A 17457-nucleotide genomic window follows, 5' to 3' on the forward strand; every position below is an offset into this window, starting at 1 on the left:
TGCCTTTGAGGCATCTTATATTCCTGTCAGACCCCTTTTATGTTTGACTCGAGTACAGAAGGAAGGTGTCAAAAGAAATGAAACTCTACTGGGCATCTAGGGAATGTAAATATTTCTTTTTCTTTGCCCCAAAGACTTGTTTGCCCATATTTTGACAGTCCATGAAATCTTTGACACTGAGACCTGTCAAATATTAACAACTTTGCACTCTGCCAAACTGACTCATCATTTACACTTTCATATGCTTTTTTTTTTATAACTCTGATGTCGAGCATTCAATAAAAAAAAAAAAGAACAACTCGGAATGAGAATCATTCTGGCATATGTTTATGTATACAGGCGGTGTGAACAGATATCCTTGTAAGAAAGTCAAGATTAATACTATTCTGTGCTATTATTGATAACCTACTGCTTTAGGTCACATCTTATACAAACAAGAATATTGTTAAAATATAGTGAAATTGCTAGAGTATGTCATTAACTGTTGACTTGGACTTTGGACAACTTTTTCCACTCGACTAACCATAATTATGAGTTCAAGAAACTAAGAATTCGTGTTTGAATGAAAACATGTCATTATTGCTAAGCTTAATGTAATAAAATAAGAAGTACTTGTCTGTCTATCATTTCTGGAGCCCCAATCCTGTTTCAGTCTCGTGATATAAACCTAAAATCCATACTTGTGTCAAAGAAGATGACAGTTTTAATGTTGTTGGCTAGATAATCATATATTTATTTTTTCACTATATAAAAATCCTAGAATATTTTTACAAAAATTATTATGAGTTAAAACAAGTTGTGTGTGTAGAAAGAAAAAAATTGATATGAACATTTATTTATATGTACTCATGTATGCAATCATACAAATATAGCAAATGTATAGCTTACATCTTGATTTGACATGTCCCAGTAAGGCCGCTCTCCATAAGACATTACTTCCCACATAACTATTCCATAACTCCATACGTCACTTGCTGATGTAAATTTACGATATTGGATGGCTTCTGGAGCTGTCCACCGTACAGGAATTTTCCCACCCTATTTAAAAAAAAAGATTTGCTTATAAATAAAATGTCCATAGTGTTTTTCTTAGTGGCATTTTTACAATTATTTCCATTAACCCTGGCACCAAAATTATGCCATTCTCAAACGTTGATCGATGTTGGAATTTTCAGAGGAGTTTCAAATGAGTCTGACTCTCAGGGAATTAGGCATTCAAATCCCACTGAAATTTCTTAAGGCTCCTTCAAAATCCATGTCTGATCATGTAGGGCCAGATTGTCATTAGTATTAATGTGGCATAAGTGTCAGCTCTAGCATCCTGCATGTTCTCTCTGGATTGCTGTTCCAGTGAGGCATCAGGGATCAGCTCCATGAGGCAGCTATTATCTACACAATAAGTGAGCAGGGTTGAAGGTAGGGAGGAATGGGAAGTGGAGCTAGCTAGACAAAAGAACAGAGGAGTAAGCTGTGTCCTATGAACAGCTATGGCAAAGTGATCCCAACTAGGAATAAGGGAAGATCCAGGGGGGAATTGTTACACCTTACATGGGAGTAGCAGCAATGTTTCAGTCATGCCTTACATTAGTTAGCTTTCAGGTGAGATTAATTCTCACTTCTGAAAAAGTAGTACCCCTGGATTTCCATGTAAATACTTTTACTGAGCTCAAAGAGGAGATAAACAGTTTTATAAATCAAACTTCCATATCCATTCATTCAGAAAATTATAAAGATATGAATGAGACACTAAAACCAGTAAAACCTTCCAAGAATTCTCCTCACTAGAGGATTATGTTATTAGACATTTACTGAAAGTTATTTAAAGCCAGGTTTCTGAAGACGACTTGTAATTCCCTTGGACTACTTAGCACCTCTCTGGCCATTAATGTATTTCCCTCAACCATATCTTCAAGAGGCTATTGCTTGGTTTGTAATAAGATCTCCTGACCCCTAAGAAATATTGTCAAATGGCTGTGTTTCTTACTGTAGTGGTGTAGACAGCTTCTGGATCATCTTCTATAACTCTGGACAGGCCAAAGTCTGACACTTTACAAACAAGGTTGCTGTTGACAAGAATATTGCGTGCTGCTAGGTCCCTGTGAACATATCCCATATCAGCCAAATATCTCATTCCGGCAGCAATTCCTCTCAACATTCCCACTAGCTGAATGACTGTAAATTGCCCATCATGTTTCTGAAGGGAAGACAGGAGCAGCACACTTGTTAATGCACTTGAGGGGGAAAAAGAAAATCAGCTTTGCAAACATTCTTCACTCTAGTCACTTCTTACCCCAAAGGCAATGCATCTCGGGGCAAAGAAAATCCATTTTAAACAAAAACTGTATGGTTTTAGCCACAAAGCAGGACACATGGTTGAGAAAGGCCTGAATAGCTAAACTCTTAAAAGTAATGGAACCTGCTGAAAGTTATAAAAGCCTAATTAACCTGTGACATGATAGGTTCTTTTTTTTTAAAACTACTTTATATAGCATTGTTTGTAACTCACTTCCATGTTCTTCACCTTTTACAATGATCAATATATATAAAAAATAAACTGTATTACACTTTGGGGATCAAAGCCTCTGTTTATCCTAAATACTGATGATTTATTTACAGCACAGAATTTATCAAGGAAACATCATTATCTTTCTGCTTTCTCTACCATTTTGCAAGTCGTTCTACATTTTATAGCTTGTACATGTGGAATGCTAAAATGGTGAAGACATTGCTTGGCAGTTCTGAGCACTCACTCAGCAAATGCTAAATTGTCACAAAGTAGTTTTTCTTTTCCCTTCATTCTTCTCTGAAGTACTACTGTACTTCCTTTAGGGATTCCTGTGCAGGGACTTCTACCATGCTAAAAATAATAAATTATTCCTCTAAACAAATGCGTTAATATTATGACAGGGCTTCAGGTATCGTGGTATTAACCTCAATCTACGATGGTAATCAAAACCATGATTTCTGTACCACATTGGATCACTTAAATGCCAAGAAATGTATCAGTTTGATCCTGCCTGGTCTTCTGATTTCTAATCTGATTTTGCTGGGACAATTTAAAGATCTATTGGTGTTTGCCATGTTCACATTTCAGACTGAGAAAATGTTTTATTATGCTAAATTGGTAACATACATAATATATTTTGAATTACTGTAGATATTTCCCTTAGGTACTCACCCTAAGAAATGCATCTAGGGCCCCATTCTCCATGTATTCTATTACAATCATGACTGGTTTCCCTAAAGGAAAAGAAGGGACATTTTGTTTGAAAAACCATAATCTGAACTGAGTGCCTTTTTCTGATAAAACACATGTTGCTCCTATAAAAGGGCTGAATAGTTGAGACCAACATTCTTGAAGCCTCCAGCACTGTTACTGAGCTCTAAGTCCTTAAATGTCTGCATGGAGCATGGTCATGATTCGCAAAATTAAACTGTACAAATCAAAATGTCAGCGTGTTCTCCTGACTCCTGCTGTGTGACGAGGACTCTGAGAAAATGACACTTCAGATAATATGAAAAGACATAAGAAACCTTATCTTCCGGCATGGTCTTTGAGGCTAATTGAAAGTAGAAAAATAGTGTATTTCAAAGTACTCCATCTTTTAATCATGTGTGCATCTTAATTTTTTCCTCAGGTTGTAGCATAAAGTGAGTATTGTTTTAGTTAGTTATGCCTCAGAAGAAAATCCATTAAGAGTATGCAGTTCATTTCTAATTTGAATCTCTGACCGTGGACATATTATAGCAATTACTGCCAGTTAGCTTATTATCTGACTGAAACATCCAGCCACTACTTACCTCTGGTAACCACCCCTTCTAAATGAACAACATTGGGATGGTCAAATTGTCCCATGATGCTTGCTTCACACAGGAAATCTCTCCTTTGTTTCTCTGTATAGCCAACTTTCAGGGTTTTGATGGCTACTGAAACATCTCGCTTGCCTGGAAGTTTCAGACGCCCACTGCACACTTCACCAAACTCTCCTAAAATAAAGCAGATTGACTACGAATGACATTTCATTTATATAATGTCCTCTCTGGGGCCCTCATTCAACATGGCACTTAAGTACATGTCTAACTTTAATCCCATGAATAGTCACATTGATTTTAACTGAACTAGTCAAGAGCTTAAAGTTAGGTACGTGCTTTGAGTTCTTTGAGGAATTGGGCCTAAACAGCAAACATTTTATGTCAGCCCCTCCCCCTGCCCTGATATTTATGTCTTTATAAAATATCAGTAATATTTTCTATAAATATGTAAAATAAAATAAAATAGTTTTGTAAAGGATGATGGATTTCCTTGCTTTTTTTAGCCCTGATTCTTAACTCACACCTATTTTCGAGTTACTTCTAATTTATACTGGTATGAGGTCAGAATCAGACTGTAAAGGACTGTCAAAAATAGAATAATCACACTGAAGTTTATGAAATGGAAGATATTAATTTAATTAATCAATGAAATGGGTAAATTTTCGCTCCCATGCCCCAACATCAAAACCTTTCTAATGAAAGTTTCATAAAAACCAGAATGTTCTGTTTGATTACATGATGAAAGTGCATATTTGTTCCAAACAGCTCTACCAGTCAGCACAACAGGAACACACGCACATATAATAAAACAGCATGGGCTGGCAAAGTCCAAACGACTTCACAAACACTGCTTGTCCAACCATAATGACTGCTAAAGTTGGTCATCTGGCATAGGCATTCAAGGCCATGTCCATAGATGGCCCCAGAAGATATGTCACAGAGTGTGTAATACTCACAGCCAAGCATCCACTGGCTCAGCATGTCACCAGGGAACTGGGTAGAAACAAAAGGCTATAGTGTAGAACAAAGACTCACCACAGTGGCACCAACTCCTGCATATAACAGGTGGCATCAGCAGGATGGCAATGACAAAGTTAGCAAGAAAAATCCCATAACCCTTGTGAAAATCAACAAACACATGCTCACAGAGCACTCATCCAAGACAGGCTCAGTATTCTATCCTACCATAATGATTGAGGCACTCTCAGAATTCTATGCTGCTTTTCTGAATATCCCTAGCAGACGTTCTATAGTCGTTTTTGCTGTGTAGTATAGCAGTTCCTTTGTGTCTCTGTCAGCCTGCTGTAAGAGGTATACCTTCCCTTTCAATCTTGCTAGCTAATCGCATCCACTGATTTGGACCATAGCTAAACACAGCAAAAATGACACTTGCACCGCAACGCTGCTTCTAATTTACATGCTCCCGAAAGCCCATTTTACACACTGAAAACAAACTCCTCTTGCTTATGTGTGTGCAAATCCAGAGTAACTCCAGGGATGCCAACAGTTATTCTGGATTTAACCTGTTGTAAGTGACAGCAGAACTGGATTTCTGTGTTAAATTCCACCTCGTTTACATGCGAGGTTTTTCAAGATTTCGCTCAAAGTGACTTGACAAATAGCATTTCAGCCTAATCAAAGGAGGAGCACAAGAGCCTTTTACTCTAAACTGTTGATGTGGTAGTCTCTCATCTCAAACAATGGATTAGCACACCAGCAAAGACCACGTTTACTGATTGTACTGTACCAATCTTGAATTTTAAACGGGCAGCATGAAGAGTAATGCTGTATTGGAAGAAATACTGCTGTTCTAGTATCATGCTAAATGCCACTTACTTAGGGCCAGTCCACACTAGAAGCGCCACATCGGCGCAGATGCACATAAATCCACAAGGGACAGTAGCTATGTTGGCAGGAGAAGCCCTCCTGCTGACATAGTGCTGTCCACACTCGTGCTTAGGTCGGTGTAACTTACGTCACTTGGGGGGTGGCAGGGGAGGGCAGCTTATTCACAGCCCTGAGCGACATAAGTTACACTGAAGAAAGTGGTAGTGTAGACCCAGTCTAAGAACCTGACTTGGATGCCTTTACTCATTTTGAGTAGCAGCTTTCTGCGTAAGAAGTTCTATTAGTTTCAGTGGGGCTACACCTGAAGTAAGGTAACATTCATCATGTGTAAGGGTACCTAAGGAACATGATTCTGAAAGTGGAATATCAGCTAATTCTAAGTGCTGTCATTCCTTTTTATAGACTAAAACTTAATATTTGTAGTTTTTTTTTTAAATAGCAATGCTACACATAATATACAATGCTTGACAAACCATAGTAGGGTGATTTATAAAGTATTTTAACAATACATGATAAAAAGAACAGGAAGGCAATGGAATGTTTCTTCCAGGAATCCAAAGTATTTGATATTTTTCCTACCCATGGAAACTTAATTTCACTACATCGGCTAGTGCAATAAAAATGTCACATATCTCATTAAAGCAAACAATGAAATTGCTTTCTTAGAGTATGAACACCACACTACTTAAGTAGGTGGTAGACAGTTCAAGAGGAAGAAAAACAATGTAATGCCAGTACAATTACAATCCAGCATGAGAGGTAAAACAAGAACTTTTTTGTACTAATAAAATATATTTATTTATTTTTTAAAAAGGTAGAATGGTTGCAACAAAAAGTTTTAAAAGAGGATTCTGTTCTATTAAAAAAACCTCATTAGACCATACATTACAGGCTGTATCCTGCCTTCTGAATGCATGGAAGTCAAGGGAACTACTTATGTGAGTAAAGCGAGCAGGATTTACACTAACATCCAACCTCTTTACTCCGACAATGAACAGGTAAAAAAATTACTTAAAAAAATGTTGTTTGCAATTGTTTTAAATGGCTCTGGAATTAGAAGCATACAAGCTTTTAATCCCACACAAGCCTCTTTATTTTTCTATAATTATTTTTTACATTTTATAAGCAAATACAGCTTCATTGCTCTGTCCGCTCTGGTAAATGCAAAAAGTTCTATACTTGAGATAATTATTTGCCTGTCATTATGATGTATGAGCTTTGATCCCAGCTAAATGGAACAGTTGAATACAGAAACCACAGCAGCCTTACCTGCACCAATCACACGCTCAATTTTAATACAGGAGGCATCTAGCTCCTTGGCGAATTGATGGACAGCTCTATTTGGGTCCTCGTAGGTTTCAGGGTCAATGTAGGTTTTGGTGCCTGGAAATTTAACTGTAATGATGTAAGAAAGCATGACTGTGATGAAGCAAAGCACTTATTGTGCAGTCAGCCCAGGAATTTCATTATGCAGAATGCTCCTTGGAACAGTGAACCTGCTTCCATGCCACCGGAATCAGAGCAGCTTTAAGAGACAACTTTAGTCTGAGGCATCATCTGTAAGCTTCCTCACACAAGGGCATGATCCTTTGTCATTAGCAACTATATCTGTGGCTGGAAGTGTGAAGTCTTTCATAAAAGTAATGAATATTAAATAGTTTTCAATGGGTAAAATGTAATCAGGAATTAAAGTAAGAGGGAACTGGGAGGAAGGAAGGGACAGTTCCCCCCCAAAAAAGTAGAGGGGACCACCACCTCCTGTCCTGGCCTGGGTAAGCAGCACTCTCCCACAACTACCCCTTGTTGCTGGATTGGAGATGAGAGCTCCCGCTCCTTTTTCAATATACTTTAACAGAATTTAACAGTGTTTATAGGCTATGGTTACAGAAGCTAACCATCATTTCATAGGCCACATTAGAAGGCTGGCTACGCTCCTGAGCTGGTGTGCAAGGGGACAGCAGGAACGTCCTTACTCTCTGTGGGCTACCCACATCCATGGACGAAACACAGGATGGGAGAGCAGATTCTATGGGAAAAATACTTCCCTTCCCAAGCAAGGGAGGAAGTGGGTGGAACCTTGGCTCCTCCCCTCACCCCCTTATGCACCAACTATCTCAGCTGAGGAAGTAGGGGGCACCAGTTATATGGTGACGCAGTCTGCTTCCTTCCTGGAGCAGAGGGGTAACCAAGGGACAATCAGTTTCTGCTTTGCTCCTGGGGCAACACAACTACACGCTGCCCTTTGTTCAGGACTTGTGGTAAAGCCAAAATAAGTTTGAGGGTCCATACTAAAAGTCTGTTAACTAAATTATTGTTACAGAAGAAGTTTGGATCCCAACTATTACAATCATGGGCTGCAATCAAATCAGCATATTTAAAAAGATATAATAATTGTTCTCTATAAGAAAATAAGAAAGAATGTTCTTATTTTAACAATACTGAATTGCTGAATTATTGAGATGTAGGAATTGGATCAGAAATCAATACAAAACAGATAACTTAAGAGTGCCATGCAACCTCTTAGTTAGATGTGAATCTATTGCACATTTTGAAATGTAATTAATAATAGCTCAGTTAGTGGTATGCGTTAATAGGTTTCAAATAAAATAATTGGAAAAGAAATCATATAATGGAAAACAGGCAAAACCAGAGATAGGAAGTTTGAAGAGCCAAATGAATATACCAAATTCCTGTAGAAATAATTTAAGATTTCATCTAGAAGTTAATTTTTGCTATAATCTGTATTTTGACAGATTTATTTCTAATCTTAATTACATTCCAAGTTTCTGAGCAGATAAACATTTATTTGTCATTTAAATGAAACAAGAAGATCAGAGAAAGAAAGAAGAAAACAATAGGTTAACTTCCTATATTGTGCTTTCAGGCAGGCAGATGGAGAATGAGCCATCCTCTTGAGTCTGTGATAAGGGCCTGGATTGGAGGTAACCTTGTGAATCTCAAATGGGGCTCTGATGGTTCTTTATTCAAGCTGTCATAAAACATTTTGACAGGCCAAAGCTATCTTGGCATACCAACCTGAAATAGTGCTGCTGTGGATTCGAACACATTGTTAAAAGAAATGGTAGGAGGAAACAAAATGTAAATTGGAATTGCTTGACAAAACTCCTCCATTGTGCTTATATCTTTAAATGTAGCACTTGGGGCCATGGAAAGTTGAGGAGGACTGAAATAAAAGATTGGACATTCCATTAAATGCAGTGGTCTAAAACTAGTTAAATGGTTGCTTTCAAGTTACTGTGAAAATTGAATCTGTGTCTTAGAACATAAGAAAATTGTCTGGATACTAAAGGAACAAAAGGACAACAAATTGTAAATAGCTGGTGACCACAGTGTTGTGTTTCATCTTACTGGGGATTTAGTCATCAAATCAAATTAAATACCAAACTTTCCATCAAAAACATTAAAAAGTAGCTTGGTAAAAAAATTATTTTTTAATATTTCATGCTACAGTATTAATAAAGGCAGTGTATGTTAACTGTTCTGACATATTTTCTAGTTATTGAATATTAGATAACTAGATTTCTAGAAAGAAAGAAAGAAAGAAAGAAAGAAAGAAAGAAAGAAAGAAAGAATTTCCTGACCAGCTGCTGAATATTAAGCACTAGCTTCCTCATCAACCTATTCACATTTTCACTGAAACTTAGAATCTGAAAATGATCATTCATAATTTAGATTGGGGAAAGGAATTCTTTAGCTGGTATATTCTTTTGCCTTTACAGGCAAATAAAAGAAAATGCAATTGATTTCTCTCCTCCCAGATAAAAAAGAAGTGGATCTTTTGGAGATGTATAAAGCCTATATTGTAAACGAAAAGAGGCAATTTTCAAATCTGTAACCATCTAGCTACAGTTAAATAGCATCAGATTTCTGATGCAGTTTTTTAAAATAAGCTAGAGTGCAGGCTATGTGATAATTAATCCTTCTCCCATTTCTATTTTCCACTTTTTATCTACAATATAATAGGTTGTCTGACTAAGGCGGTAATGATGTCACCATTTGATTTAATACACCCTGCACATAAATGAAGTGACTTAAGGCAGTGACACATCCAGAACTCAGGGAGTCCAGGCTGACCAAATATTGTCAGGCTAGAAAGGTCAGACAGAAATCTTGACACAACTTTGACCTCAGTCTTTGGCTAGCCTTACTAGAAGGTAAGGTTTGTGGTTAGTAACTGCCTCATCCACTATGAGATACCAGACCCTGATAAACTAATGACACCGTAACTTTAACACAAAGCAATACAAGATTAAAAAAATGTATTTTTGTTGGCAGTCATTTGTAAAAATTAACCTATGGCTGCAGTGACAGTAAGTGATAAAGATAATTGGTGGCATGGTAAGAATCAACAGTGTATTCTATTGATATTTAAATTATAAGGTATGAGAGGATACTGGCATAGTCAGAACATTATTTTGTATCACAACTTAAAATTAGAGCTGGATAGGAAATGGTTTTTGCGTCCTGTGAAAAAAATTGAGATTTTTTTTTTTTAAATCCTGTCCTAAATTGTAACAAAAGGACAATCTTAAAAAAAGAAATTGTGAAATGAAAATAATAATCATAAAAAAATTCTGTTTGCATCAGTTGTAACATTTTCTTCCAATTCTGATCATTTTTAAAGTTTTTGAATTTATTTCTACTACAATTAGCTTATGTTTTTAAAATAAAAAGTCAATTCCAAAACTGGAATTTTTTGTTTAGAAAATGCTGAAACAAAACATTTGGACAATTTCAAAACTTCTTCAGATTTTTTGAGTTGAGACATTTGTTAGAACCATCTATGAAAAGTTTTGGTTTTGATAAACTGGCATTTTCCGATGGAAAAAAAAATGTCAAAAGATTCCTGGAGGCGCTACTGAAAAGCAATTATGCTGTATTTCATGATTTTATGTTACCTGTTTGAACTGATACAGATGGTCAAACTATTTTTGCACAGTTTAATAAGTCTTATAATAATCTGCCTAATGACAAGTATGAGAAATGGGCAAAGAAACAAAATGTACTGAGTATCTATTACCCTTCTTGTTGTCTTGACAGCATTCCTTAATACTGGGTGAACAGGTATTAGGCCAATCTTTCACCACTGATTTCAGTGGGAGCAGTTTTTAGTGCTATTTTTGCAACTCAATGCAGAGAATGGGAATTACAGAGATGAGCCTTTTCTCACATTTTATTTTATTTTCTATTAATATTATGATCTACAAATGTTGGTGATGCAAAGTTCACAGTAGCAGAAAACAATTCTTGACCAGAACAGTTTCACTATTGGGGTGACACAGTGACCCTTACTTTCTTAATCTGAAGCTTGCCTGAGGGAAAGCTCACACAGACACTTGGCCAAGGACCTATCAATTTACAGCATCTCCAGGGGGATCATTAGGATGGTGTGAAACAATTATTCAAAAGAAAAATTCAGAATGGGAACAACAGTATGTCGCACAAATGTACAGAAATAAAATGCATGGCATGAACAATGTTGATAATCTGTCTCCTTTTTTGTGTAGGTCATATATTTTTATGGTTTTTAACTTCACACTTGCTGTTTACACAGCATTTCAGATTTATTATAGCCCTTTCTTTATAGGAATGTGGTTTTGGTATTGTCTATATTCCAATACTGCCAGTCCAAATGTCTTATAATTGGGTTGGGAATTCCTGAGGGGTGGGAGGGGAAGCAAAACACTTACAATGAAAGTAAAGTTCTTCATCCCCTTCTTGATCAGCTTTGCTATACCCACAGTGCCTGAAAAAAATAAAATAAAAACAAGTCAGTTTTACAGGAAAATAATGATTTACTGCCTTATATTTAAAGTTCTACTAGATTGGAATTTTTGGAAGTTAGCAGCCTAACTCCAGCAGGCATTTAAAAAATATCCCAGCTGTAATTCTTTCAATAACAGGTTTTAAAACAAAACACGAACAGTTCCAATCAAAAGGCTTTTGTATCTAATAATTGCTGGGAAGAGTTCTAAAGGCTTAAACAACAAAATTGGAGTCCTCATTAGAAACTTTCTGTGATGCTATGAGCAAAATAGCCTGAAGATTAAAGAGTCTGAAGGAGTGACAAGGCTGGTATTTTTGACATGATGCTGCTCTTAAATTTACTTCTCTGGCTCTTGTCCCCAAATGCAAGTGTTATTTGAATGGCTGAATAGGTAAAATGTCAAGCTTCTCCATGTGTGAACAATTCAACAGAAATAGCACACTTCAAGGAAAAAGATCAGAGAAGCTACAAATATTTAGAAGACACCTAATATAAGACACAAAGCATTTCTTAAGCGAACAGAGTCCTTCCAAATGTAAAGTAAGTGGGCTAATTTGTCATCCTATAATGACATTTAGATCTAAATTGTCCATATTAGATTATACATTGCTTTTGTTTCCATTTACAGATTCTAAGATACAGGCTGGTATAATTCCAAGGAATCTACAACAGTGGGGCTAGAAATGCCAACAGCTACACAATGTACAGTACCTTCGTCCAATGATGAATCCGAACACCATGAAGACCAGAATGATGGTGCCTGCCACAGCAACCACAGCTATGATAATGACAGGATTCTGCTCACTGGAAACGGCTGTGGCTACAAACAGAGCAAAGAGCTAAAGATTAACTCAAAATATACTGTAGAAAGGAACTGCAAAGGTTAAATAAACCCTCATAAATCACAGACAGATAGTTTACCTCTTCTGTAATCTGAAACTTTGTACAGACATTAAATGTTACGATAATGTTGGTCTAAAAGAAAGGCATCTATCCTAAGTTCATCAGAAATGTTGGGTGAGTTAATGAGTATCCAAGGGGAACAGGACTTTAGAAGTGAGGTGTTTTAGTTGAAAACATACAATAACTATTTTCTAGGACTGGATCCAACCTAAAGGAGCCCTATGTGCATCAATTTCTGAATCATCATGTTTTTCTCCCATCTTGATCATTTTCATCTCTATAATTATTGTTACTATTATTTATCATTTGTTTCCAGATGCACCCACCGTGCTAGGTGCTTTCCAAATGCAAGAGAAAACACAATCCTTGCTTCAAAGGACTTACATTCCAAGAAATCTGCACATTATTCCACTATTTTTTTACGCAGTGACTCTACTATTGTTAATATATATGTCACATTAATGTAAACTGAGGATATAAGCACCCTACTTGAGGAACCTCTCTTTGAAATGTATGTAGCTTGCTTGCCATATATTGAGGGGGCCACGTGCTCAGAAAGGGTAAATCAACAGAGGTCTACTGAAGTCAATGGAGTTGTGCTGATTTACACCACTGAGGATCTGGCCCATGAACTTTAGACTCAAGTAACAGATGTCAGGCAACATTGTCGAAAAAAAACATTCTGGAAGTGAGTCATTTGGAGGCAGTGGAGGGATAAGAGCAAGAAAGTGTGGCACTGGCTCATTAAATACATCTGAGGTGGTATTGTTATATGATTAAGACTTTGTATTGTTAACTAAAACAGAATGGCTGGAGTCAGGGCCCTGTGAGTTCCACAGATCTGGGGCCACTGAAATAAACTCAAAATCAGGTTCCTGTTCCAGAATTCCCATGGAAACAAAACTCACATATTCTTTGCTCTGTTTGGCAGCAGGCGAGCCGATCAGCATGATTCCTCTGCTTCTTAAAGTGGCCAGTATTAGTTGCTTCAAAAGAAGGTGCAAGAAACCACTCAGTAGGCAGTTATGGAATAAACTGCCAATAAGGGAACTTTCTTCCTAACCCTCTTAAGTTTGGAGAATGTTTATTCCCCAAACAATGAGGATACAACTATATTTTTCAAACTTCCTATCTCATATAACGGTGGAAGATCTCATTATTTGTATACATGTCCACTCTTTAATGGAATACTCACATGAAATATCTGTTGCACAGTGCATAACTTTTAAAGAGAGGAAATGACTCCTCATGTTGGGAGCACTGCTCTGGAACTGAGGAAACCTGGTTTCATAGAATATCAGGGTTGGAAGGGACCTCAGGAGGTCATCTAGTCCAACCCCCTGCTCAAAGCAGGACCAATCCCCAACTAAATCATCCCAGCCAGGGCTTTGTCAAGCCTGACCTTAAAAATATCTAAGGAAGGAGATTCCACCACCTCCCTAGGTAATGCATTCCAGTGTTTCACCACCCTCCTAGTGAAAAAGTTTTTCCTAATATCCAACCTAAACCTCCCCCACTGCAACTTGAGACCATTACTCCTTGTTCTGTCATCAGCTACCACTGAGAACAGTCTAGATCCATCCTCTTTGGAACCCCCTTTCAGGTAGTTGAAAGCAGCTATCAAATCCCCCCTCATTCTTCTCTTCCGCAGACTAAACAATCCCAGTTCCCTCAGCTTCTCCTCATAAGTCATGTGTTCCAGTTCCCTAATCATTTTTGTTGCCCTCCGCTGGACTCTTTCCAATTTTTCCACATCCTTCTTGTAGTGTGGGGCCCAAAACTGGACACAGTACTCCAGATGAGGCCTCACCAATGTCGAATAGAGGGGGACGATCACGTCCCTCGATCTGCTGGCAATGCCCCTACTTATACAGCCCAAAATGCCATTAGCCTTCCTGGCAACAAGGGCACACTGTTGACTCATATCCAGCTTCTCGTCCACTGTAACCCCTAGGTCCTTTTCCGCAGAACTGCTGCCTAGCCATTCGGTCCCTAGTCTGTAGCGGTGCGGGATTCTTCCGTCCTAAGGGCAGGATTCTGCACTTGTCCTTGTTGAACCTCATCAGATTTCTTTTGGCCCAATCCTCTAATTTCTCTAGGGCCCTCTGTATCCTATTCCCTACCCTCCAGCGTATCTACCTCTTCTCCCAGTTTAGTGTTCTATTCCTGGCTCTACCCCTGCCCTGTTGGGAGACCTTGAGCAAGTCATTTCAACTCTCTGGGTTTCCCTTTCCCCACCTGTAAAATGGGGATAATGATACTAACCTGCTTTGTAAAGCACTTTCAGATCTACTGATAAAAAGTGCTAAATAAGGATGAGATGTTATTAAAGATAGTCATGGGTAACTATGATTTGGGTAAGCTTTGACAAGTCAAAGGGTTGAAAAGTTATGGAGATGCCTAAAGGACTACCCCTGTAGTGGATAACAGGAATATATGGAGATAGACTTAAACTTCTAACTGCCAATTATGGAGTAGTTATTTGCATTAACCACTCCTTGATTGCCACAGTTATGGCAGATGATAGAGTTTCCTATCAAAGCCCATAATTTTGAAATGCTAATTCTAGAACAAATATATTCCACTTTGCATGCTTGTGAGATAGGTAACTCATTCCAAACTACATTTAGATCCCTGGAATATTAAATAATTGATTCTGATCCCAGTTCATCCCCCCCTTTCTCTCCACACACAGTGGAATCGTGTGTAAGAAGGGTTAAAACAGGCTCCTCACAAAATCTTTCTTTGATACTGAAGTCTTCAAGTGTGTATATCCCCATCTAAGAACAGACATCCCTGTCTAATGCTCTATCTGTGGTGAAAGATCCCTCAAACAGTGTGTGGTCTGATAAAAGCAGGACGGTTGTAGCTCTACTTCACAGATGTCTGCATACTTTCACAAATATTTTGTTTCTTTTTTTCCTATCAAAATTTTGATAAAAATACCAATATATCCAGTTTTTCAACCAGCTCACTACATACTTCTGTTTGAACTCAAGAGTACAATTCAGGAGCACAATAACACCTTATTATATACTTATTGGAATAAATAGTGCACATGAACCTCTTCAGATCTGCTGGCTGTAATTGATTTAAACCATCTTTCAAATAAATCCAACAAATCAAAAGACAAAATGATAATATGAGGGACATCGTGTAGATTTATAATACTCCCCTGGGGACTTGTATCTCTACAAACCAATGTATAATGATTCATACACTTTGATCTGTGACATGCAGAATACACATATCTTGCTTTACAGATAATCTTAAACTTTTTTTATACAAATATGTACAGCATAAAAATTTGTGTGTGTTTACTATACAAAGAGCCTCCTTCTCCCAGCACTGAAATGCTGCCATCCAGAAGGGAAGATAATATCTGTTTTAGTGAGTACAGCACCACTGCTCACACAACAGTTTGGGATAATAAGTGAAAACACATTTGAAACTTGATAGAAAATTTAGGTGGGCAAAATATATTTATCTGAATGTGGATGCTGAACACCAGGGTTATCATCATCACTATTTCAAAAATGTCATTCATGGGATCTGATCTCTTCAGCCAGATCCAAGAACCAGCTCCAGAAATCATGTGGAAGACGGCACCTACAGCATTAGAGTGGCTAGGGTGACCAGATAGGAAGTGTGAAAAATCAGGGACACTTTTTTTTTGGGAAGAGGGTATAATTGCCTATACAGGAAAAAGCCCCTAATATTGGGAAGTCCAGGCACCCTGACAGTGGTCCACCACCACTACTACAGAACACTGTGTGCTTCTCGCTTTGATGGGAGTCACATACAAAATTATCTACTCAGCTCCCTGAAGCATTTTGAGTTTTCTTGGAGGTCTCCCTTCTAAATGCTGCCAAAGCCTCAATTAGATTAAAGTATGAAATAGAGTCAGAGTTTAAAGCCAGAAGGGACCACAAGAATATGTCTGCCCTTCTGTACATCACAGGCCACCAACTTCACCCAGCACCCGCACACTAAACCCAACAACAGAAGCAAAACTGAAGTGCTACAACCCACAGGAGACTAGACTTTTCTGTCCATAGGCAGAGAACAGGAGGGACCGAGGGGCACGTTGCCCGAGGCCCCAGCAATGGCAGGGAAATGATAAAGTAAGATTCTCAGATAATCCTTGAAAGTGACCCATACCCACATGCTGCAGAGGAAGGCAACCCCTACTCACCAAGGTCACTGTCAATCTAACCTGGGGAAAATTCCTTCCAGAACCCACATATGGCAAACGGTCAGACCCTGATCATGTGAACAAGAACCTGCCAGCTAAGCACCTGATAGAAAGAATGCTCAATGCCACTTCAGAGCCCTGGCCCACCCCACCCAATGTCCCATGTTCACACATGGATATCCCTGATGTTTCAGAGAAAGGACATAAATAAACCCAAAATGTATCGGGGGAGAAAAAATCCCTCTCAAAGTGAAAACCAATTTTTTTTAAATTGAGGAATGAGGCAGCTTATGTGGTATGTCACAACAGAAAGCTACCTTGTGACATGTTTTTGCCCAGCCTAATTTCAAAGTTTTTCAGTGCGTACTGGATTGTTAGTCTGTCTGAAATTTCTCATTATAAGAGTCAAAAATGGGATACATTAAGAAGCCTATGGAATATTTGCACTATTGTTTTTCCTGGTCTGTCAAATGTTGGCATACATCAGCGGTTCTCAACATGTGGCCCACTGGCTGCATGTGGCCCCATTATCACACAGCTGCAGCCCAGCTCAGCTACATGCTAAAGGCAGGCCCCGCATGGAGGGAGAAGTCCAGGGCAGCCAGCCAGCCAGTTGGCTGGCATTGCACAGCGGAAGGAGTCCGGGCTGCTGCTGCCCTGTCACCCGGCTCCTGCGACAAATGTGGCCCACAATGATAAATAAATTGAGAACCACTGGCATACTTACTGGTACTTGTAGATCCTGTCAAAAATGTTGAATCCTAAAATAATCTATGCTTACTCTCAGTGACTATTCCAGTCTACAACATGGACTATAAACATGGAGAACCTCTTCTTGATTGGTCAACCAAAATGAAACAGATTACAGACACTAAATTAGAGACATTGATAATTAGAACTTAAATACCAA

General features: G+C 38.2%; 1 protein-coding gene across 7 annotated transcripts in view; it reads right to left on the reverse strand.

Moving 5' to 3' along the window:
• EPHA7 (EPH receptor A7) overlaps positions 1-17457 on the reverse strand; it is a 181628-nt gene that overhangs the window by 17316 nt on the left and 146855 nt on the right. For 5 of the 7 annotated variants that reach the window (XM_075126586.1, XM_048844982.2, XM_075126587.1 and 2 more), the window contains 7 exons: positions 12161-12269; positions 11373-11428; positions 6931-7056; positions 3802-3987; positions 3179-3240; positions 1985-2194; positions 889-1038 (listed from right to left, as the gene is read on the reverse strand). In XM_075126586.1, coding sequence (XP_074982687.1) covers positions 889-1038; positions 1985-2194; positions 3179-3240; positions 3802-3987; positions 6931-7056; positions 11373-11428; positions 12161-12269 — 899 coding nt within the window. The remainder of the gene's footprint in view (positions 1-888; positions 1039-1984; positions 2195-3178; positions 3241-3801; positions 3988-6930; positions 7057-11372; positions 11429-12160; positions 12270-17457) is intronic. The other 2 variants (XM_048844983.2, XM_048844987.2) reach the window with 1 other exon arrangement.

The sequence above is a fragment of the Caretta caretta genome, chromosome 3, assembly GCF_965140235.1.
Source record: "Caretta caretta isolate rCarCar2 chromosome 3, rCarCar1.hap1, whole genome shotgun sequence".
NCBI lineage: Eukaryota > Metazoa > Chordata > Testudines > Cheloniidae > Caretta > Caretta caretta.